General features: G+C 47.0%; 1 protein-coding gene across 5 annotated transcripts in view; it reads left to right on the top strand.

Moving 5' to 3' along the window:
- ARHGAP22 (Rho GTPase activating protein 22) overlaps positions 1-22536 on the top strand; it is a 182389-nt gene that overhangs the window by 38145 nt on the left and 121708 nt on the right. For 3 of the 5 annotated variants that reach the window (XM_088842087.1, XM_088842085.1, XM_088842086.1), the window contains exon 4: positions 15082-15281. In XM_088842087.1, coding sequence (XP_088698213.1) covers positions 15082-15281 — 200 coding nt within the window. Of the gene's footprint in view, positions 1-231; positions 638-15081; positions 15282-22536 lie in introns of those variants that run through there. The other 2 variants (XM_055425268.2, XM_055425270.2) reach the window with 2 other exon arrangements.

Genomic DNA, 22536 nt, shown 5'->3' with positions numbered 1-22536 from the left:
CCCAAGAACAGACCTCTCCCCCACCCCCGGCCTTGGCAGTGCGTGCGGACCGGGGCCAGAGTCCGTGCATTTCCTGCGGCCTCTTGGAATCTCTAGCCGGTGGCGCGCACTTCGAAGAGCCCTCCCCACGCAGAGGGCGGATCCGATCCCGAGCCCGCCCGCCCTCCGGGGCCGTAGGTCCAGCTGGGACCGAGCGCTCCGCCTGGCTCCTCCTGCCCCGCCCTCCCCGTGCCTCCGCCCGGGCCGAGCACCCGCTCCGCTTGCAGATGGGCAGTGCCGCGTGCTCCCTGGCCAGGCGAAGGGACAGCCGGGCCGCCCCTCCCTGGCCCAGTGATTGATCAGAAACGGTTACTGAGCCTCTTAATGGTTTACTTGGATGGGAATTAATTCTAAGATGGATAAATAATGCATTGAGGTTTACGTTGTCCAAGGCAAGCCGTCGGTCCAGAGCCAGGAGAGGCAGCCGAGGGAGCCTCTCTGGTGACGCCAGCAGCCATGGGGGCCGGAGCGGGGTATGGGGGGCAACTGGGCGAGAGGAAGAGAAAAGGGAAGTGGATGACAGCATGATCAGCCCAGCGATCCCGTCCAGGTGGCGGCAGGAAGATGCTGAGCCCAAAGATCAGGCAAGCCAGGAGGGGTAAGTCTGACTTCCTGCTGCCAATCTGGGCACAGTGTGGTGAGTCTGTTGGCAGATGGGCGCGGATACTCGGCTGGCTGCATGCTGCGGTCACATGCGGCGGGCGTTCCGGAGGCATCTTGGTGACAGGCAGCCCCTAATAGGGAGGCTCCTGAGGTCTGTGAGGGTCAAAACTGATACTGTCAGAGGGAGATGGCCAATTTAGTGCCCCGGTGGGTGTGCAGGTTTCAGCCCACGTTCCACGTTTTAGAGTCCCTGGCTTGCTCAAAGTGATGAGGTGACAACTTTGGAAAAACTTTATTTATTTATTACTAAAAGGGAAATGCTGAATGCTCAAGATCTGCCCTAGTTGCCAAGGCAAAAGTAGCTGTCACTAGGAAAGGCTGCAGAAAGCAACTCCTCAGGCAGGCAGGCAGGGGCTCTGTCCGGGAGAACTCCCAGAAAGCAGCAGGGCCTGGAGTTGCTGGTGTTGGGGAAGAGGATCCAGAGATAAGTAAGGGATGCAGGTGAGCCTTGCAGGGTTGATCCGCAGCACTGGGCTAGCACCCCAGCCAGCTTGTGGCCCTTCAGAATGTCCTGGGGCCTCAGCATAGGTCTTGGGGCTCAGACAGCAGCTGCCTGGACAGCAACTTCTTGGCCAGTGCAAGGATCATTTTAGATGACAGCATCTGTGTTTTAAGAAAAATAGAATGTGTCTTTTCATGTGACCAGCGTTTGTGGAGGGCTGAGCGTTCCTTGTGAGTAAGGAGCATGAGGCAAGTGGTTTGGAAGTGGGTGGAGCTTCTGCCCAGGGAACTTGGAACCAGTACTTGTCTCACCCAGTGTTTGTATATTGGAGGCAGGGATCCTCTGGGCTCTCGTGAGCTCACAGGCACACACCCATTCATTAGCACACTGCAGGCATTTGGATGACTTTCCTGGGTAGGCTGGCCCTCTAGAGCATAGTTAGAGCCATCAAGATCCCTCCATGGGATGCTTGGAATGGGCTGTCACCTGTGGGCCCCAGTGGGCAAAAGAGGGCTGTGCCTGGCTCTGCTCAGAGGTAGGGGTACAGCCTGGTAACAGTGTAACACGTGGGCCAGGCCAGGCCCCCTGAGAGAGCTTGGGTCTCCTCTCCCATTCCTGGCTAGCATGCTGGCCACACATGGCTATTGAGCACTTGACATGTGATTAATCCAAACTGAGAGAAATACTCAGAAGATTTTGATGACTTGGGGGGAAAAGAATGCAAAATATCTCAATGATTATTTTACATTGATCACCTGATGAAGTGACAATACTTTGAATTGGGTTAAATAAAATATTGATTGGAATTCAGTCCACCTGTTTTTTCTTTTACTTGCTTTTCATGCTGTTCCTAGAACGTTTATAATTACATATATGGCTGATATTATGTTTCTGTTGGATGTGGCTAGTTTAGAAAAAAAACAGTGTTTTACAAACAGCTCTCAGGAAGCCTGCCTTTGAAATCTCAGTCTTCCTAGAAACATTTGTTCTGGGTCAGTGGTTCTCAACCAAGAGCTCTTTTGCCCTCTGGGGGACATTTGTTGATGTCTGGAGATATTTTGGTTCTTCCAGCTAAGGGATGCTACTGGCTTCTAGTAGATATAGGCCAGGGATGCTGCTGAGCATCCTGCAATGCCGAGGACAGTTCCCACAACAAAGAATTCTCTAACTCTAAATGTCAGTAGTGCTCAGACTGAGATACCAGATGATATTATCTTGTAGTGTATGTTAAAAGATAGAGTTTATGGTGCTATATATCAGATATCTATAAGATAACCGCTTACCCATAAAAATAGGCTTCCCTGGTGGCTCACCTGATAAAGAATCCACCTGCAATGTGGGAGACCTGGGTTCAAACCCTGGGCTGGAAAGATCCCATGGAGAAAGGAACAGCTACCCAATCCAGTATTCTGGTCTGGAGAATTCCATGGACTGTATAGTCCAAGGGATTACAAAGAGTCAGACATGACTGAGTGACTTGCACTCACTACCCATGGAAATAGATGATCATAAACCATGACGAGAAGCATTCTAAGGGCATACGAGCATATACTACAAATGAAGCTTTCAGAGGAACCACGTGGTGCCTGAGCTGTGAGCTGAAGAATGGTGGGGCTACCTAGGCAAGGATGGTGGAGGGAGGAGGCCACATTACAGGCAGGGACTGGCATGAGCCAGTGCTGGTGGTGGGGGGAGGGCTGTGCACAGGGTCAACAGGCTGGGGCTGGAGACCAGGTCAAGAGTCAGAGCACACAGGGACATTTCTGGAGGAATACAGACCAAAATTATATATGCATCCCTCTAAGAAATTGGGCTCTGGTAGAAGGAAGAACTTCCCTCAAAATTCATCCCCCTTGGCATCTTTTAGGAATCAGGCAGGCTTCATGTCATAAACCCTGCCAGCCTATAGGATACAAATCACAGCCCCTGAGATCCACACACTGCCTTGTCCAGGCTGCTCCAGGTGATACATATGCCAGACACGCTTCCAGATTGCACCACTACCTGGTTACAAAGGACTGATGGAAAAGACTGGGGGTCACTTTCTGGAATAGTTAAGAAAACCAGCCCAGGTCAACTGGGCTCAGAAACCTTGGCTGCTCTGCCTTAGGGGCTTCCCAGGAAACCTTCCATAAGGTCATATTGGCTGTTAACTTCCTGGCAGGTCCCCATCCAGGCCAACTCTGATACTGCTGTAAAGAGCGCCATCACCCTAAAAATGTCCTTGTGTCTCTATCCCAGGGAGGAGGAGCTGAGAGGATTGAGACCCTCCCAGGAAAAACCCTACTATCACTTTGCTACTTGCTAAGTTGCTTCAGTCGTGTCCAACTCTGTGCAACCCTATGGACTGTAGCCTACCAGGCTCCTCTGTCCATGGGATTCTCCAGGCCAAAATACTGGGGTAGGTTGCCATGCCCTCCCAGGGGATCTTTCCGACCCAAGGATTGAACCCGGGTCTCTTATGTCTCCTGCATTGGCAGGCAGGTTCTTTACCACTAGTACCACCTGGTACTTACACACATATAAAACTAAGTTTGTTCAATAATCGGAGCTCTATTTCCAAGAAGTAGTTAGAGGCAGGTGAGGCAGATGTTGTACAGGCATACAGAAGAGGACAATGATAATTCAAAAGAGTAGGGAGGCGCCAAACCAGCAGGAAATGTCTCAAAAAGAGCCTGTGAATTCAAACAATGTGCTTGCTTTTAAGTACATCATATAATTCAGACTGATTCAGGAAAGTGGTCCAGATTGGTTGGTACCAGCCCACACTGGTCATTAATACCGTGATTCTAGCTTGCCATTGCCTGCTTAGGACCAGCTTAGACTCACCCTAGCTTATCACAGCCTGTGGTAGCCAGACGAGGCCATTTGCATCCAGGTGCAGTTGGCTCTACCTCACTTAGCTCCTGCCTGTCTCCTAGGGTCCTGTTCAGAGAGCCTTTCCTGATGCCATGCCTGGCAAGCTCTAACTCCGCTGGGATTTGTTGCCATATTTCCAGAGTGGGAATGGAAGAGTCACCCCACCCCTGCCAGTTTTCCTAGAAGAAAAACAGGATAAACTCACTAAAAATCCATGAATTTATCACAGATACAGTGGAGCAAGTCACAAATGCATGCGTCCTGTGACACTGTAAAAACTGCCTTTTATTTTTTTCAAGATAGATAACAGAAATATAAGATAGGCACCCTCTCCCTATGAATTTTCCAGGGTGAGGGAATGCAGTGAAGCCCCAGGCTGTACCCTCATGCCCACCACCAGACTCTGTAAGTGCTGTGCCCTCTGTGCACCCACCACTCACAGAGCCCCCAAGAGGTAGTCAGAACAAAGCCACAGAATACTTGACCCTGATGCTACTACCCCAGCTCCCTGGGATTGCCCTCTTTCCTGAAATCCCACTGACACAGGGCCTGCTTCTTCAAAGATTTGTGTGCCCCCTGTTTTGATTGAGGCCTCTGCTGTGCCCGTTAGCACTGCCCTAAATAAAGATTTATTGAGTTGGTCTTGCCCTGTTTCACAAGGATAAGGTATGGGAGTCAGCCATGTCTTTTACCTCCCAAAGGGCTCTTGACTCTGCCTGTCTCACTCAGCCTCCTGTTATTATCCTCTCCCAGCCATCATCATTTCTAACCTGTGGCAGTAATACTCTGTCTCACCCCCACCCACTCCCATCCATTCTCCACTCCAAAGCCAGAGCCATCTTTTCAAGTTTAAATCCACAATGTACCCACCACCAGCCTCTGCCTCCAGCCCCAACTTACAGGAAGACCTCTCTCACAGTCTAGCCACTGGCCAGACCTCCAGCCTCCTCTCACTCTCCAAGCTCCAGCAACGCTGGCCTTCTTCCCATTCCTCAATGTGTTCCATGGGCTCCTACCACAGGGCCAGAGCACAGCCTGTTTCCCAGCTGGAATGCCTCCTCCTCTCTGTCAGTCTGTCTGTCTGTCTGTCCGTCTCTCTCACACACACACACACACACTTCTTAACTCCTGCTCTCCCTCCAGTTCTCAGCTCAAGTGTCACCAGCCAAGTGCTCCTGCAACCCCAGTCTAAACCGGGTCCTCTGCTCTGGGCTCTCCTTTCCTTTGCAGCACTTACCTTGAGTTGTAGGTGTACACTCCTCGGTGTGACTATTTGGTGAATAACTGTCACCCCACTGGACTTTGCACTCCAGAAGAGCAGGGCCCATTTCTGTGTTTTGGTATCATTATACACCAACGCCAGGCATCTGGTGGGTGCTCAATACGTATATGGTGAATAAATGAATGGATGAGTATATGAGTGAGTGAGTGAGTGAATTGGTAGCAGAGAAAGCATTAGCCTAGGAAGCTGAAGCACTGTCTCTGGACCTAACTGGTCCAGCTCCTTAGGAAAATCAGCCCTCCTTTGATTGATTTATATGTTGCAAATATTTTCCCAATTTGTTTCTTGCCCTTAATTTTTATATCAGAGTCTTTTTTCCAAGATGTATGCATGTGTTTAATTATTATGTCATCAATCTATCAATATTTCCTTTTCAAGTTTCTACCTTTGTTTAAAATATAATCAAAATAAAATTGATGTTGCTATTAAGGAGGCTCCTTCTTTTAAAGAAAATCATTAGCTTGATGAGCACAGCTCCAGCAGCTTGAGCCATCTTCCTTTGAAGGAGTATCAGTGTCTTAGAAGCCTTGATGAATGTGCAGAGCCTGGTCAATACTTTGGGGATGGAGAGAAAAAGCTCTATGAGTGAGATGAAGTACATTCACTGGCCTTATTTTTCTTGAGTTTCCCTGAAGAAAACAAACCTACATTTATTGTGTGCCTTCCGTGCTCCAGGCGTTTTTATTGTACTTATTTAATTCTCTTGACTATACTATGATGAAGCACCATTATTCCCGTTTTAACAGATGTGGAAGGAGAACTGTGGATACCCTGCCAACAAGTGTTGGAATTCATGTCTATCCAGTGCTGAGGCACATGCCCTCTCCCTAACCCAACACAGGGATTCACACTATCCAAGCACCACTGCAGGTGGTCCTGCATGTCCCAGGAGAGCTATAAATTCTTTGAGTAATGAAATGCGGTGTGATTTTTAAGAAGATTCCCACTACCTATGAATACATGGAAAGTAGATTCAAACAACTGTTAGAATATTTAAGGTTGAATTATTGATATGTAGTAGAATATTAAGCAAATTAAAAGGCAAGGCAATTATGAACTCCAGGGAAAACAAAAAGTGGTTCATGAAATATTATAGTATACTGCATAGCTCAACTGGGACTAGCAATTACATAGTACTAATAATGCAAATTCTTCATATTGATCAAACTAAAAATACACTGTAACTATACTGGGAGGATGGAGTGGGTGCTTACGTGTGATGGGGTGGAAGAGTGAAATAAATGAAATCCTCATCTTCCATAGTTAGAAGTCAATAGGTAGTATTTGAAATGGAAAAAATATCAAGAAATTATTTGGCACAAAAACAGACCATGAATCAATGGAGCAAAATAGAGAACCCAGAAATAAATCCATGCATGTGTGGTCAATTAATTTACAACAAAGGAGCCAGCAATATACAGTGGGCAGTATACAGGAAGGACAATCTCTTCAATAAATGGTGTTGGGCAAACTGGACAGTCACAAGCAAAAGAATGAAACTGGACCCTTACCTTTTACCACAGACAAAAACCAACTCAAAAGACTTGAACATTAAAACTTGAAACCATAGAACTCCTAGAAGAAAACATATGGGGTAATCTCTTTGACATCAGTGGTGACAATCATTTTTTGGATTAGACACAAAAAGCAAAGGATGCAAAAGCAAAAATAAACAAATGGGGCTGCATCAAACTAAAAAGCTTCTGCATAGAAAAGGCAAAAACCCATAAAATGAAAAAGAAACCTACAGAATAGGAGAAAATATCTGCAAATTATAGATCCAATAAGGGGCTAATATCCAAAATATACAAAGAACTCCTACAACTCAATAGCAAAAAAAAAAAAAAAAAAACCAACAGACTGAAACATAGGAAAAAGAACTGAATAGACATTTTTGCAAAGAATATGTACAAATGGGCAAGAGGTACATGAAAAGATGCTTACAGCACCAATCATCAGGGAAATGCAAATCAAAAGCCATGCTGAGATATCACCTCACAACCGCTAGAATGGCTATTATCCAAAGACAAGAGGTAACAATATTGGCAAGAATGTGAAGAAAAGGGAGCCCTGGTATACTGAATGTAAACTGGTGCAGTCACTATGGAAAACAATATGGTGGCTCCCCAAAAAATTAAAAATAGAGCTACCATATGACCCAGCAATTCCATTTCTGGGCTTGTATCTAAAATAAATGAAAACGGGATCTCAAGAGAGATCTGCATTCCCTTGTGGTAGGATTTCCTTCTCTTTCTTCCTCTCCTTGCAGATACCAGCTGATGGGAAAACTGAGTTCTCCCCATGGAAGATGCCCAGAGTATATAACCAGCACTCTCAGACACTTAGGATCTAAGGCACTACTAGATGCTGGGCTCCAGGAGCTCCAGGCAGAACTTCTGTCCCCACAGAACTGAAGACTTGGCCATGAACTTCATGTTTGCAAGTGGAAATAAATGATTTATTTGCAAGACAGGCCTGAGCAGGATTAGACCTAGGCTGGGAGGGCTGCCATGGGCTCCCCTCAACCAGGGACCCACCCTGACTGCTGAAATCATCAACAGCCTCAATGATTACTTAACCAAGGGTGGAGAATGTATTGATCTAAGCTAATGGCCCATAGGCAGGCAGAAATGAAATTTATAATCAATACTGAATTACATCAACTCCACCGATCTCCAGCTCCTGGTTAATGGCTTGCTAATCTGAACAGGAGCAGAGGCAGCAAACCTTGGGCGGCTGCTCCCAGACAAGGTCTGAGAGAGGGGAGACAGGCCTCCCAAGGCCTCAGCCTGCAGCAACAAGAGACAGTACTAACCCCCATTCAACCATTCAGTGCATCTCTGTTTGCAGCACACTTTCAAAGGGTCATTTACTTCTTCCTCACCACAGTTTAGGAACTGGATAAGATTTGTATTTTGTTCCCATTTTACCTGGAAATCTGGGACTCCGAGTGGCTAAAGAGTCTCCAAATGCTGTGCCCCTTTCACGACCTCAGTTAGCCTCTCCCCTCCCACTGCCAAACTAGGAAAAGTAGGAAAGTGACATTCTGTTTCCTGCTTCTACTTGCTGCTTCTCTGATAACAGGAATGGCCCTTTAACCTCTCATCATGTGGAAACAGGCCATGGGGAGTAGAAATCCTGCTGGCAGGTTTCCTCCAGGCCAAGATCGTCTCTAGAGGCACAAAGTCTCTTGGATTTGATCTTGCCCATCTTCTTTGAACTTGAGGATTCCTGTTTCATGTCCATTCATGCTTTCAGCAAGCATTTAGTGAGACACTCTGTGCTACATTCTTAGGGATCAAGCATGAGGAGGGCACCCTCTCTGGCCATTAGAAGCTCACAGATCAAAACAGCATAGAGAGGCACTTGTCTGGCCATAGGTGTGTGCCCTCTATGGGGGCGTCATAATGGATGGCAGGCAAGACCCTGCTTTGGGAACCTACTAGATGAGTCCTTACACAGTAGGAAACAGCTGCACTGATGCTTCAAGGGTGTCAGGGCTCATCAGGCTGGCAAGCAACAGAGGTACAGGGATCCGGAACAAAATGGCCTTTGTGGGGACCAGTCATTGATCTGGAAAGAGCAGAGTGTGTGCTATGAGTGGGAAGTGAAGCTGGAGACCTGGATGGTCACTGACTCACAGAGGTCTTCTCATCTTCCCAACTTCTTACCCATGTTGTGACAGCTAAACAGCCTCTTTAAAGGAGATGCAGGAAGAGGGACCCTGCCATGGGGTGATGGTTGGAGATCCAGTCTGTGGATGGAGGTTAGAGGAGATCCATAAGGCTTGTCTTTCTCAAGGATTAATGAAAGCATGTTTCACTAGTGTTAGTGGGAAGAGGTTAGGGTTTGGTCTGTTCTAAGGCAGGAACATGGGTCCGTGAGAGTCAATGTTAAAAGCTTGGGAGCCAGACTTCCTGGGTTTAACCCCATGCCCTCTCATCCTGCATGTCTTCCTGCTCCCTCTGCTGAGCACATCCTTTTATCCCACAGCCTTCCATAGTGTAGGGGGAAAAAACTTTCCCTCTACCCTCTTAAGCTATGTACCTGAGGACTGCTAATTAAAATGAAAAAAGATTAGCAGGAGGAAAAGCATATAAATTTTATTGATTGTTTTAAGTGTGTGAGGCGCTGCTTCATAGAAAAGGGGCAGCTAAACCCAGGGGCACACACTGTGGGAAGGTGACTGGGAAAAGTATGGCAGGTAAGGGTGGTTTAGTGAGGTTCATTATGCAGACTGAAGTCACCTCTCCATGATAAGAATCTCATTCTTCTCTTCCTGGTATGGGAGTGGCAAGGCACCTTTATTCATTAAGAGAAATTTATGCCCTGCTTTTAGGCAGAAAGGGAGAGGGGAAAGATCTCCCCCTGTGTACTCTTTCTCAGTTGCCTTCAGCTCATAATAATCAGTATGCCAAAGTAGCATGTTTTGGGCTGGTGATCCCCTCTAATGGCTCACTCTGTTCTTTCGTCCAGCTTCAGTCCCACCTCTGGCCTCCCTGCCTGACTTCCATGCCTCTACCTTCACTCTCTCATTTCCTGTTATACTTGCCGAGATGACAGACTGTTGTGTCTGGGTGTCTCTGTTCCCGCTTTACTTCTGCCAGGGCAGGTATGTGCCTTTTATCTCCACACCCCAGTGGCTCGCACAAGGTGGACACCCAGGGGGCCCCGTAAGCTCCATGAATGGATAAATGAGGACTAAGCCCAGCACCTGTGGGTGCACACTGTACGGAGGTGAGGGTCAAGCATTCTGGGGGCCGCCTGCCTCCTGCACCCCCTCACTGAAGACCCGCACCAGCTGAATCAAAAGACAGAGCCAGGAAGAGCCAAAGAAAGTAACTGTGAAGAATGTGATCTTTTATATTCATGTTTTTAAAGCATTAAAATCATCATCAAGGGAAAAATAATCCAAACTTCCTAGAACCTTCTCATAGTTATATTAGAATTAACTAATCGGGGGGCTAGTTTTCCTCCTTGTTCCCACCTTCCAGGCCCCGAAGTGAGACCCATTAAGTGGGCCTTGCTGATTCTCTAGACCCCCAGGTGGGGAGCTTAGCAAGTGGAGCCCAGAAAGAAGCTAAGTAACAGGTTTAAAAAAAAAAAATTTAAGGTAGAGAGCACTCAGGAACCATCCTGTAATAAATCATCTGAGGCTCTCAGGACAGCTGGGAACCTCATGAGGCCCCCTTGCCCTTGGTGGCAAATTGCATTAACTTTATGAAACCGTCTCGTCTGCCCCCCTCCAGAGCGACCCTTCCATTACCTCACCTCTCTCTTCTCCATCAATCTTTCGGCCTCGATACTTACCCTTTAAATCAATTCAGCTCTGAGAGCTGTCTTGCTGTTTCCACAGCCCGGCTTTAAAATCCCATTGACTTTTATAAATCAATTGTGTTTTAGTTCAAGTTCAGCCACTCCTCCATGCTCTCGGGGCTGCGCTAGCAGAGCTGCAGATGGAAAAACAGGGCACTAATGCCATGGCAGCTGCTAAGGCCAGTGCTGCCACAGCCTAGTCAGAAGGCCCTAGAAACAGTAAGGTGTGCCTGGTGTGGATCTCATAAAGAGGCCCTGAGGTGAGGATTGCCTGCAGTAATTTCTTGAAGAGGTGTTCCCAAGGGACACCAGTGAGGGGATGGGGGCGCAGCACCAGGAAGGGGAGGGCCAAACTGGGCTGCAAAGCCCAGTTAAGGGGGGTATCAGCCTGAGCCCCTGGGGAACTTTGAATGTGAATTGTGTCTCTTGTGCCTCCTAGAAGTTTCAAACTGGAAACAAGACTGCAGGGGCTTTCAAGCTCCCACACCCAGGAGTCTTTGGCCAAGGGCTGGGGAGTGAGGGAGCGGGTGTAAATTCCTGGGCACTTCCGGTTCTCTCAGTGCCTGCTCAGAATGGCCCCAATAACCCAAGGACAGTCTCCAAAACAGGCCAGCAGCCCTGAAAAATCACCCAGGGAAAGCTGTTGGCAATAAGGGGGCATAAAAACAGGAAGAAGGAATCGAGGGAATTTGAGCAGAGCTCTGATGTGACCCGCTGTATCAGGTATCTTCCATGTGTTCTCAGCCATTTCCAAGATGCAGCAGTTGCCGGGTATTCTTGTGACAACACTGGGGGAATGAGTGACTCACGTACTCTCTGGGCCTCTCTCTTATGTGAAATGGGATGGAGCACAAAGGCTGGAGTAGCAGGCCCACTGGAGGGGCTCACCTACAGAGGGTCCCTCTGACCTGTTCCCGTGGAAGGTCCACAAATGAGCCAGAGTCATGCTTCCATGAAGGATCATCTGTTCAGCCTGGAAATTCCGAGTAGGCAGAGGCTAGGCATCTGTTTGTGTTGTGGTCCACAGCTTAGTGAGGTGCTTGTTGCAGATAAATATGCATAAACATTTATCTAACTCATGACATTTTAGTTGCTATCTTAGATCACCTAAGGGGATTCACCTCCTCTCAAAACAGCTCTCTCTTTTAAAGTTTTTATTTTCATATGTAAGCAATGCACACATTCTTTCCTGTATAAAACTACAATACTACAGTCCTATCCTCTTCCATGACCATAGTCACTGTTACAGGTGTGACAAGTTCCTCCTGTATAAATGCATGTACCCACTGAGTATACCTTGTGATGTCTTTTGTTTAAAGGGTTGTGTTTTTCTTCCATTTTTACATAGTTTTATACTTTGTGTATTGTTCTGTGATTTGCCCTCTTCTACTTCTATACTGGAATTTAAGTAAATATTAAAGCAGGAAAGGGGAGATGGAAGGGTTGGGGATACATCTTGAGAGTGGCCAGGAAGTCCTCATTGAGAAAAGGGCATTTGAGTGAAGAGCAAAGGGGCTGTGAGGAAGCCCTGCAGGACCAGGGACAGCAGGTGCAGAGCTGGGCAGCAGGTGCATGGCTGGACTGATTGCACAGGCGATCGTGAACCATCCCTATGAGATGCCCCTCAGATGGTTTAACAGGTGATCCTGGAATCCCAGAGAAGGAACCAGGCGGAAATAAAGACCTGGACTCATGACAGAGTGGAGGGCATCTGGGGCAACCCTGGGCAAGAGCAGGACTTTCAGGGAGAACGGAAGGAACTGAGGTCAGAACAGGTTGGGCAGATGGTAAGAGAAACGGGTGTACCAGGCAGTCTGGCTCTGCAGAGCAAGAGGAAGAGCTTCAGGAAGAGGGTGATCAGTGGTGACTGAGCACCAAAGGATCTTGGAGGGTGAGAATCAGAAGCAGACTGTTGGATTTGATCAGAGCAGTTTCAGGAGAGGACAGAATCTCCAAATGCAGAGGGCTGGCAGGGACTGAGGGGTGAGGAAGGAGAGGCTGGAACTGTGGTCCACCCTCTCAAGAGATGCTTGTCAGTGAGAATAGGTGACAGCGTCAGCCCAGCATGCATGCTGATCTGAGCCAAGAGGTAGCAAACGCCACACCCGTTCCTTCCAAATCGGAGCCCCTTCTTCTGAGGTGGGTCCAAATGCTGCTCATCCCTCGAGGCTTAGCCCAGGTGCTCCTTCGCCAGGAGGCTCTGCTGATGTCTCCAGCAGAAAGGTGCGCCTTCACTTTCTGCAGCCTGGGCCTGTACACGTAGCCCGTGGTTCTTTCATCTCCATGTGGTTGTGCTTTGTGGCTGATTTCCCCTGCCAGCCTGGGGGCTCTGGGGGTTTCTGCCCCATACCTGGAGGAGTTCTGCAAACTTGGAAGGCATGGATGAATGTCTCAGTGAATGAATGACTGTGCTTGTGAGCTGAAGAGCCAGACCCCGAGGTCGGCAGAAAGCACCCGCCTCCTCCTCCTCAGGTCATGAACCTGCTCCTGGGCCAGAAGTTCCTCTTGCTTCTGGAACCTTAGACTGTCAGAGCTGTTTGACTTGAAATCTCAGCTTAAATGTTTACAGAACTGAATGGCTTGATTCAAGGAAGTGCGGAAGACAGGAACAGTGGTTATTAATAAATCATAACAGCAATTATTTTCCTTTCAAGCTGCTCTATGGGCCTTATAAGTAGTATCTGTGTGATTGAGTGGCTGGAGGACAACCCAGGCTGGCTCGGCAGCCTAAGTAGCATCTGTAGCAAGCGCCTCCCTGGTGAGCTGAGGGGAGCAGAGCTGGCCTCTCCTCTCCTCCACGAGAGCCCTGCTTCTGCCAAATACAGTTGAATCTGTAAATCAACTATACTTCAATTTTAAAAAAAGAGAGTAAGCCAAAGTAGGCCGTGATGTTTGACAACCATATCTTACATCCATTACCTGCCTGGCATGGTGATGAGAGCCACATATGCAGAGCTAGATAAGACGTCATGTCCTTCCCTCCCTTCCCCTTCAGTCTAGAGGGACAGAAAGGCAACCACACAGATGGATCTCATGTCCTGGTAGGGGAGGGAGTGACTATCTAGAAGAGACAGAAGGAAGGTTCTGTGGAGTTGGATCTTGAAGATCACCATTCCCAGGTGGCTCAATAGGTAAAGAAAATGCCTGCCAATGCAGGAGTTACAGGAGACACAGTTTTGATCCAATCCCCTGGAAGAAGAAATGGCAACCCATTCCAGTTTTCTTGCCTGGAAAATTCCATGTACAGAGGAGCCTGGCAGGCTACAGTCCATGGGGTCACAAAGAGTCGGACACAACTGAGCACAGCACAGCAGTAGCATGCAGCCAAAGCCAGGGGTTGAGTAGGCAAGGCATGCAAGAAAGGCCCGGGTTAGTGGCATGGCATGGACAGACGTTGGCTAGGCTTAGGGAGCTGCAGTCACTAGAGTAATGAGAGAAGCTTAGACAGATACACACACACACAGAATCACAGGTCCAGTGCAGTAGTTGGGTTGTGGGGACCATGCATTCCAATCCCAAGTTAAGATCTATGGTCTAAAGATTACAAGTGTGATTACATTTGGACTCAGAGTTGTTCCTCCAAAGTCCAGGTTGGCCTTCCCAGTGACCCCTGCGGCAATGTCCTTGATACTCGCCAGAGAGAGAGAGAGAAGAGGAGCTCTGCCTGAGACAAGAGTCAGGGAGGTATGGGAGGGGCAGTCACCGTGAAAGGCGGTACCAACTCTGGCAGAGTGCTGCCCAGTGGAATCTGCAGGGCAGAATAGCTCACAGGCCCTTCGAGGCTCTGAGGTAGGAGGGCAGCCCCTTTGTCCTGCCAGGGAGCCATCAACCAGGCACAGCAGGCAAGTGCAACTGAGGTCCTGCTGGCCAGTCCCAGCCACCAAGATGATCTCAGGGAAGCAGCGAGGGAGTTTGCCAGGTGGGGTGGGGGCTTCTGGGCAATGGTGATGCCTCCAGAGGAGGGGTGCCATGCAGAATCCAGGGAGGGAGTCTGCTGGGACCAGCTCCCTTGGGACCTGAGTGACAGGAACCCTGCTAGAAGGTGAGCTCCAGTAGGACCCAGATGGTTATGTTTCTAATTTCATCATTTGTTTCTCAATACCTATAACAGTGACTGGCACAGAGTAGATACTGTATAAATATTAGTTGCTGAATTGACGTGAGTCATTGAACACATGGAAAGATGGATGGATGGATGGATGGATGGATGGATGAGCAAACCTGGGGAAATGGAGAATCTGGGGTCCCATGGACACAACAGAAACTAACCAGGAAGCAGGCTGTGCGCTACCCAAGGTGGATGACCTTTGGCTACAGGGTTAAGGGGCTCCAGCCCTTGCCCCTTTCAACCTGAGAAGGAGGTAGACCAAGCATGGTCACGCCCTGCTGGCTGAAGCTCCCATGACAGTGGTTACGGGGATACCAGACTGACCACGGCCGGCCATCCTTCGTGTTGATTGTGTGTGTGCTTGACTTCCAGCCCGCTCCAAAAGCCTGGTGATGGGGGAGCAGAGCCGGAGCCCTGGACGGCCGCCCTGCCCCCGCAGGCTGGGCCCCGTGCTGAAGGCAGGCTGGTTGAAGAAGCAGAGAAGCATCATGAAGAACTGGCAGCAACGCTGGTTCGTGCTGCGCGGGGATCAGCTCTTCTACTACAAGGACAAAGATGAGACCAAGCCCCAGGTGAGAAGCACACATCCTGTGTCCAGTGGGCATCACGGTGTGGATCCAGGGGGTGTGGTTAACTGTCTCCAGGAGAGGGGAGAAGGCGGAGAGAGACCCTCCCATCAGCACCTCCACCCTTCAGGCACCAAGCCTCTGACTCCGCTCAGCATGACACTTCACTGGGAGTTCCAAAGTGAGATTTATCCTCAGCTCTCACATTCCTGGGATCACACCTGGCTTTACTGTGACACGTCTATAGCTTCAGTCTTTGAAATGGTTCCTTCTAATGTTGATAGACAGCATCCCTGCATGGCTTAAAAAAAAACACCCAAAAGGTAGTCCAGTGGATAAGTCTCTGTGCTTCCAAAGCAGGGGCCAAGGGTTCAATCCCTGATCTGGGAACCAAGATCTCACATGTCCTGTGGCATGGCCAGAAAAAAAAAATTCTTCTTCATGTCCTTTTCAACCTCTCAGTGCTTCCATGGAGGACACACAGATTCCATTCCTTCCACTGTGCAGGGAAACAGGTGCCCAGGCAAATCTAATGTCACACTGAAGTCTGGCTCATTTTGAAACCCCTGTCAGAGGCCTCTGCTCCTCTGATAGCTTCTATTTTCACCAGTGCTTTAAGCTCCACCTTTGTGCTTACCACATCTGCCTTTCCACTCAGTTGCACTAAGTTCACTCACTCAGAGCAGCCACTGGCCTCACCCATCATGGTGTGTCCCGCACACAGTTGCCCCATGCAGACATCGTAACCAAGTGCTCTGCATGTTGCCGACCAAGGTGGCTGGGCTTGTGGAGCTCAGGCAAGTTAACCCTTGTTATGGGATTCACACAGAGAAAGAAAGTCCGGGAGCTACCCTTGTTTCTCTTGAGGAAAATGGGGAAGAACTTGAAGGACTTCTCCCAAAGAAAGGTTGCACCTAGTCATTGATCCAAATTGGAAAGTAAGTGAGATCACCTTTTTTGAGGTCAGGGATCACAGAATTTTGGGAGGTGGGGAAGGGGCTCAGTGATGGGCAAGATGGGAGGAGGTGCCTGGGCATAGTGCAGGGTCGCGTTGACATCACAGTGAGAAAATGACCCTCTTTTCTCGGAAAAGTCACTCCTCTTCCAGATTTTCTGAGTGTGAAGAAGGAATTGTCATATCTTTAACACTTCTCCAATACTTGGCATCCTCCCTTAAAAACATGGGGCTCTGAGAATAGACTTATGGATATGGAGAGAGGGGAGGAGAGGGTGAGATGTATGGAGAGAGTAACCTGGAAACTTACATTACCATATGGAAAATGGATAGCCAATGAGAATTTGCTGTATGGCTCAGGAAACTCAAACGGGGCTCTGAATCAACCTGGAGGGGCGGGATGGGGAGGGAAATAGGAGGGAGGTTCAAAAGGGAAGGGGTATATGTATATCTATGGCTGATTCATGTTGAGGTTTGATAGAAAACAACGAAATTCTGTAAAGCAATTATCCTTCAATTAAAAAAATAAATAAATTTTTTAAAAAATGGGGCTCTGAGAGTGGGAAGGAACAGCCCTCATCTCAGAGACCTCAGTGACAATAGTCACCAGCTGCAGGTTAATAACTTTCTGCCTTCACTGTATTTATTCTAGTGGTTAACTTCTGTTTATGGAAAGTCATACTGATTTCCGTTCGTGAGAGTCCTTGCATGCTTTCCTTTCTAAACTATATCTAAGTTACAAACACAAAGCCTTTTGCAGCAATGTGAGTGTACTTAATGCTACTAAACTATGTGCTTAAAAATTGTTAAAATGGTAAATTATATGTTATGTGCATTTTACACACACACACACACACACACATAAGTTAGACTTATTTCAGGAAAACTTTGAGATCATTAACAGTAGAGATGAGAGATAGGATGACACAATTCCTGAAAGAGATCTAAGCTAAAGTTTAGGGAACTCTGATCTTGTTCAGCCTCCCAGGCTTTATAAGGAAGGAAAGAGAGGTGGTCTGGATCAAATAGGAACTTTGAATTTGATCTGAATTAGGTCAAGCATGCTAGCTGATTAACTTGAAACAAGTTACTTAATTTTTTTCTGTTTCAGTTTTATCATTACTAAAATAGAGATGTTATTACCTACCTCACAGAGATACAGCAAGGATTAGATTGTAGAACATACACACAACTGAACACAGGTCTTAGCACATGGGACACTTAAGTCTGAATACCCTTATATACCCTCAGCCCTGCCTTTCCTTGCTCCCTGCTTCCCCAGCTCTGCCACTCAGCCTACTCCCGAGATCGGGAACCACATCTCTGGCTTGCCCACCATTTTCCTTCTCGTCTCTGCTTTCGTGGTGAAGACCAGCCTCCTTTAATAGCATCTCAAGTCTCCTGGCTGTCCTGTTAGTGACATGTGCTTCCGATGATGGTGGCCACAAGTTGTCAGGGCCCCTATCATGTCAGAGCCCTGCCTGCGGTCCCTACCGTCATCCCCCTCCTGGCTCAGCCCACAGCACCATCTCCTGGGAGAAATGCACTGTGATTCTGGGTGAACTCAGTGGACTAAAGTGACACATTGAGGTGAGCCAGGCTACGGGTGGACCCCTGCCCCAGGCTTTCCCACATACTCCTCACCATCAGCCTGAGGTGGCCCTTGCCCATCACTGCAGCTCCATAATGAACCTCCATCCCCCAGGTTTCCCAACCTGGACAGTCTTCTCCCTCACCTGTCACCTTTCCCAGAAGTCAATGGCTTCTGGTGGAAACAGTTAATAGAATGGAAGCATTGACATCCCAGTCACCAGCCTGGACACAGAAGGAGCACTGGGGTGCCACTCAGACTAAACCAGGGCAGCTGTCACCAGGGAGCCATTGGGTCCCCGAAGGGTGCCAGCATCTCCCAACCGATGCCAGGGTCATGCCCACAACTCCTCTTTTGGACTCTCCGGGGTCTCAGTGACACTGCCATTCCCTCATGGGGGATTATTCTTTTCCAGAATCTCCCTTCCCCAACAAAGCCTGACTTTTCTAGCAGCCCCATTGCTCAGGTTCCCAATCTCAAGGAGACTCTTGGTCAAATTTGACTCATTTAGCTTTATAGTATGATCTCAAACCTGCATGCCTTCTGGCAAAACAGCCCACAGATTTCCTTTTAATTGCATGAACTACATGTAATAGATTAATTTTCAATATCTGGTTCCTGGAAAATGGGCCCTGCTCCCTGTTGACAGTGACAGAAGTGCCCAGGAGTGAGCTCCCTCCTAACAGATGGCCTGATGTCTGTCCAGCAGATATTACTGTGGAGAGGGGGGATGTCCAGCTACCCTTGATGCTGCCCAGAGCACATGCGCATGAGAAGGATCACTCCCAGCCCACATTCTTGTTCCCTCTCCAGAGCCCTCTCTCTTCCACTCTGGCCATCTCACTGGCAGGAAGGTCAGCAAAGAACACAGAGCACAGAGATGGGGAAAATTCAAGATGGCAGAAGAATGGCTCAGACGGAAACTCGAATGGAAAAGCTAGGCAAAGATGCTGTAAAACTGAACCTGAAAGTGTGGCCCTGTCCCTCCAGCTCTCCCAAACACTTTTCCATAATAGTTTCCAGCAGACAGATCTTACAGTTTTACTAATAGAAGATTCCAGGTCTTTTCCTGTTAAATGGTTTTAGCTTCTGCGAAATGTTTCTTGCACCATGAAAACTCCTGCCACATTCTTTATTGATCAGCCCAGTCCATTTCCACTGTTTGAAGATTCACTTAAATTTAGTTATCCCCCTTCTTCACTGTGGGTTTCTTGGCTTAGAATAGAGATGGAATAGAATAGAAATGGAAAGTATAACTTCCAAAACGTAAAATGGAAAAAATGTAGCAATGTTAAATGCAATCAGTTCAGCAAATAGGCAGGGAATGGAGGGAGGGGGCCAGGAAACAAGAGAAAAAGGTAAACAGAAAACAGAAAGTAAATAAATAAGATAGCAAGGAATAGGAACAAATATTTCAGTTGTCATAATAAATATGAATAGGTCAGATTCATCTGTCTCTTAAAAGACAGAAAGTAGATGTCTGGCTTTAAAAAGAGAGAAAGTAATAAAATAAGAAACATAAAGCTTGCAAAACAAAACCATGAGGGAAAAAGGTATGCCAGCAAAAAGAAAGCAGATTTAAGAACATCAAAATCAAGTAGAATTCAAGGTGCTAGGGGAAAACAAGGAACAAGGAGAAATATTTCGTTATAACATAAATAAAGAAAATAGATCAGCTGTGAACTTTTACGCTCTTAATGACATAGCTTTGAAGGATACATAAACAAAGAAAAGAATTCTCATTGTTCTCCATTATTTTAAGAAAAATGAAATTATAGAGACTTACAATAGTGCAAAAGAAAAAAAAAGACTTAGAAATTAAGAACAAAATGGTAGTGAGTGAGGACAGAAATTAAGAACAAAACGGTAGTGAGTGAGGACATCTATGCATGAGACAGAAATCTGTCCACGTGGAAATAAAACACACACACACTTTGTAATACTTAAGTTAATAGAAAATCAAAGCTTGAGTTCAAGCTTCTAGTCAAGGATGACAGATTTTAAAACCCCAGAATTCCAGTATAGAGCACTAAAGCACTAAAGGCTCGTGAAGGTGTGGACGCACCTAGATGGAGACGGCAGGAGAGATAGCCGCTAGTGGATGCTAGAGTACAGCTGGGCAGGAGATGGCTGGTTCAGCAGACCCTAGTGAGCTTAATGCCAAGCCAGCACTACAGAGAGCCCAAAATTACATCTGGTTTGCAGTGTCTGGTTGTTGGGGGGTGAGGGGGTGGGCCCCTGGGCCCCTCACCCCCCAGCAAAGACTCAGAACACTGGCAGGATCAATTATCTCTGAAAATGAGGGCAAAAGAAGAGCTCCATACAGGACTGATTGAAAGTCACTTTAAACAGCACTTAGTTGTAAAACAACTTAATGTAGCTTTTTACAACTGTGTATTCTATAGTACTTTTTCATTTGGTGGAATTTTAACTGTTAATGTTTTTGGCATTGTGCTTTGTATCATTTATTAAATAAAAATTTAAAAAAATAAAAATAAAAAGCAGTTAGGTCCCAGATCTCCCAAACCATCAGGTGCAAAGCCGTGACTGCCCTCCTTCATTGGGGTATAACTAGGAAGGACACTGAGGACGCCAGCCTTATCATTGGGGTGGGGGGAAGGTACCAATCTGGAGCAGGAGGCTTAGATGGAGATGGACATGCAGACCAGTCTTCATCCCACACTTGGCTCCCAGATCCCAGCAGTCAGGGATAGCCCTCAGGAAAGAAATGAAGAATTTTCACTGGAAAATCTGATAGGCCAAGAAGAAAAACACAAAGTGTATTGATAGTAGGGGTCCCCCATGACACAGCCCAGGCAGATCTCCTCTCTCTCTCTCTCCCTTTCGGCCTGCCGTGTAAACATCCCCGTCTTCCCCTCATACAACTTCCAGTCAGTTGCTGAGAGAACTAAACTAGTAGGCATGAAGAGCTTTGGGTCACTAGACACTTAAGGGAAGGACCACGTATGAAGGCTGGACAGGAACACAGGAAAGGAACAAAATAAAAAAAGCAACGTGTATGCAATAAAAAAAAACTATGCAAGGGGGAGAAAACTTGTATATAAAACTATCTTTGACATCCTCAGAGAGAGTCTATAACATGGACAGCCAGCGCACAAACCAGCTCCCAGAATTGAGAAATAAAACACCAGAAACAAAAACTCAAATAAAAGCCTGGATGGAAAACTTGACATAATCTCTCAGAAAGAACAGAGAGGAAGAGGAAAGACGACTCAGCATCTGAGAAGGAGTTCTAGAAACAGAGGAAAAAGGAATCCTTAGAAAAACTATTCAGTTAAGTTAAATTTCCCAGAATGGGAGTGTAAACAGTGGGTGCTGACTGATGAAACCAAAGGTACTGTGGGGGCTCAGGAAGTCACATTGTGGGGGAGTAGGGCTGGAAGGGGAGTTAAATAAAGCAAAATTTCAAACTTCCGTGCTGGGAATTCCAGAGATAATGCCTAAATAATTTTTTTTATACAGAAGTCATTTATTGATTTCATTTTTTTTTTTTTTTGGCTGCCCTGCAGCATATGGGATCTTCCTTCCCAGACCAGGGATCAAACCAGCCCCTGCAGTAGAAACAGGGTGTCTTAATCACTGCACTGCCAGGGAGCTTCCCAATGCCTAAATTTTAAATCAATACATAGTAATATAAGCGTATATTTAGAAATAAACATAAGAAAAGGAAAAAACTCACCTAAAAGAGCTGAAAGTGGTGACTAAGATTTGGGCAATGGTAGAAGAGGAAGAAATTGCTGCCTTATAATAAACCTGGCAGAACTACTTGATTCTCTAAAATTATTATGAGATAGAACTTTCACTTTTAAAAATAAGGGAAATAAAGCTAAAATAATTTTGGAATTTTCAGAATATGACTACTACAAATCAAAGCTTGTAGGGCAAGGCTTTGAGGAGAACATGGAGAATGGGGTGATGATCAAAAAACTTGAGATTTATTTGTATTACAGTTCGTCCTTCATATCCATGGGTTCAACAGCCATGAACTTAACTGGGATTAAAATTAGTTAGAAAAAAAATTTTCCAGAACTTTCCAAAAAGCAGTACTTGAATTTGCTGTACACAGGGAACTATTTACATAGCATTGACATGTACTAGAGATGCTTTCGGAGAAAGCAATGGCAAGCCACTCCAGTACTCTTGCCTAGAAAATCCCATGGATGGAGGAGCCTGGTAGGCTGCAGTCCGTGGGGTCGCTAAAGGTCGGACACGACTGAGCGACTTCACTTTCACTTTCACACATTGGAGAAGGAAATGGCAACCCACTCCAGTGTTCTTGCCTGGAGAATCCCAGGGACGGGGGAGCCTGGTGGGCTTCCGTCTATGGGGTCACACAGAGTCAGACACGACTGAAGTGACTTAGCAGCAGCAGCAGCAGCAGAGATGCTTTAAAAAAGTATGGGAGGATATGCTTGAGTTCTACCACTGGCGCCATCTGGGAAGCCCCTATATGCAAATACTACACATTTTATATAAGGGACTTGAGAATCCAAGGATTTGGATAACTTCACAGGGGGAGCAGCAGTATAGGAACCCTTCCCCACCAGGACTGAGGGGTGATTGCATTTTAATCTCTCACAGGGAGACTATATTTATGTAAGTCCATATTTTAAAATATTTTAAGTTAAACAAGGAAAGAAAAATGAAAAGCAGAAAAGGAATGCAGCAGGGACACAGCCCCAGACAGTTCTCTT

The sequence above is a fragment of the Moschus berezovskii genome, chromosome 12 (assembly GCF_049115385.1).
Source record: "Moschus berezovskii isolate FMDL1 chromosome 12, NW_MosBer_1.0, whole genome shotgun sequence".
Classification (NCBI taxonomy): Eukaryota; Metazoa; Chordata; class Mammalia; order Artiodactyla; family Moschidae; genus Moschus; species Moschus berezovskii.
This window is presented reverse-complemented; position numbering and strand designations above follow the sequence as displayed.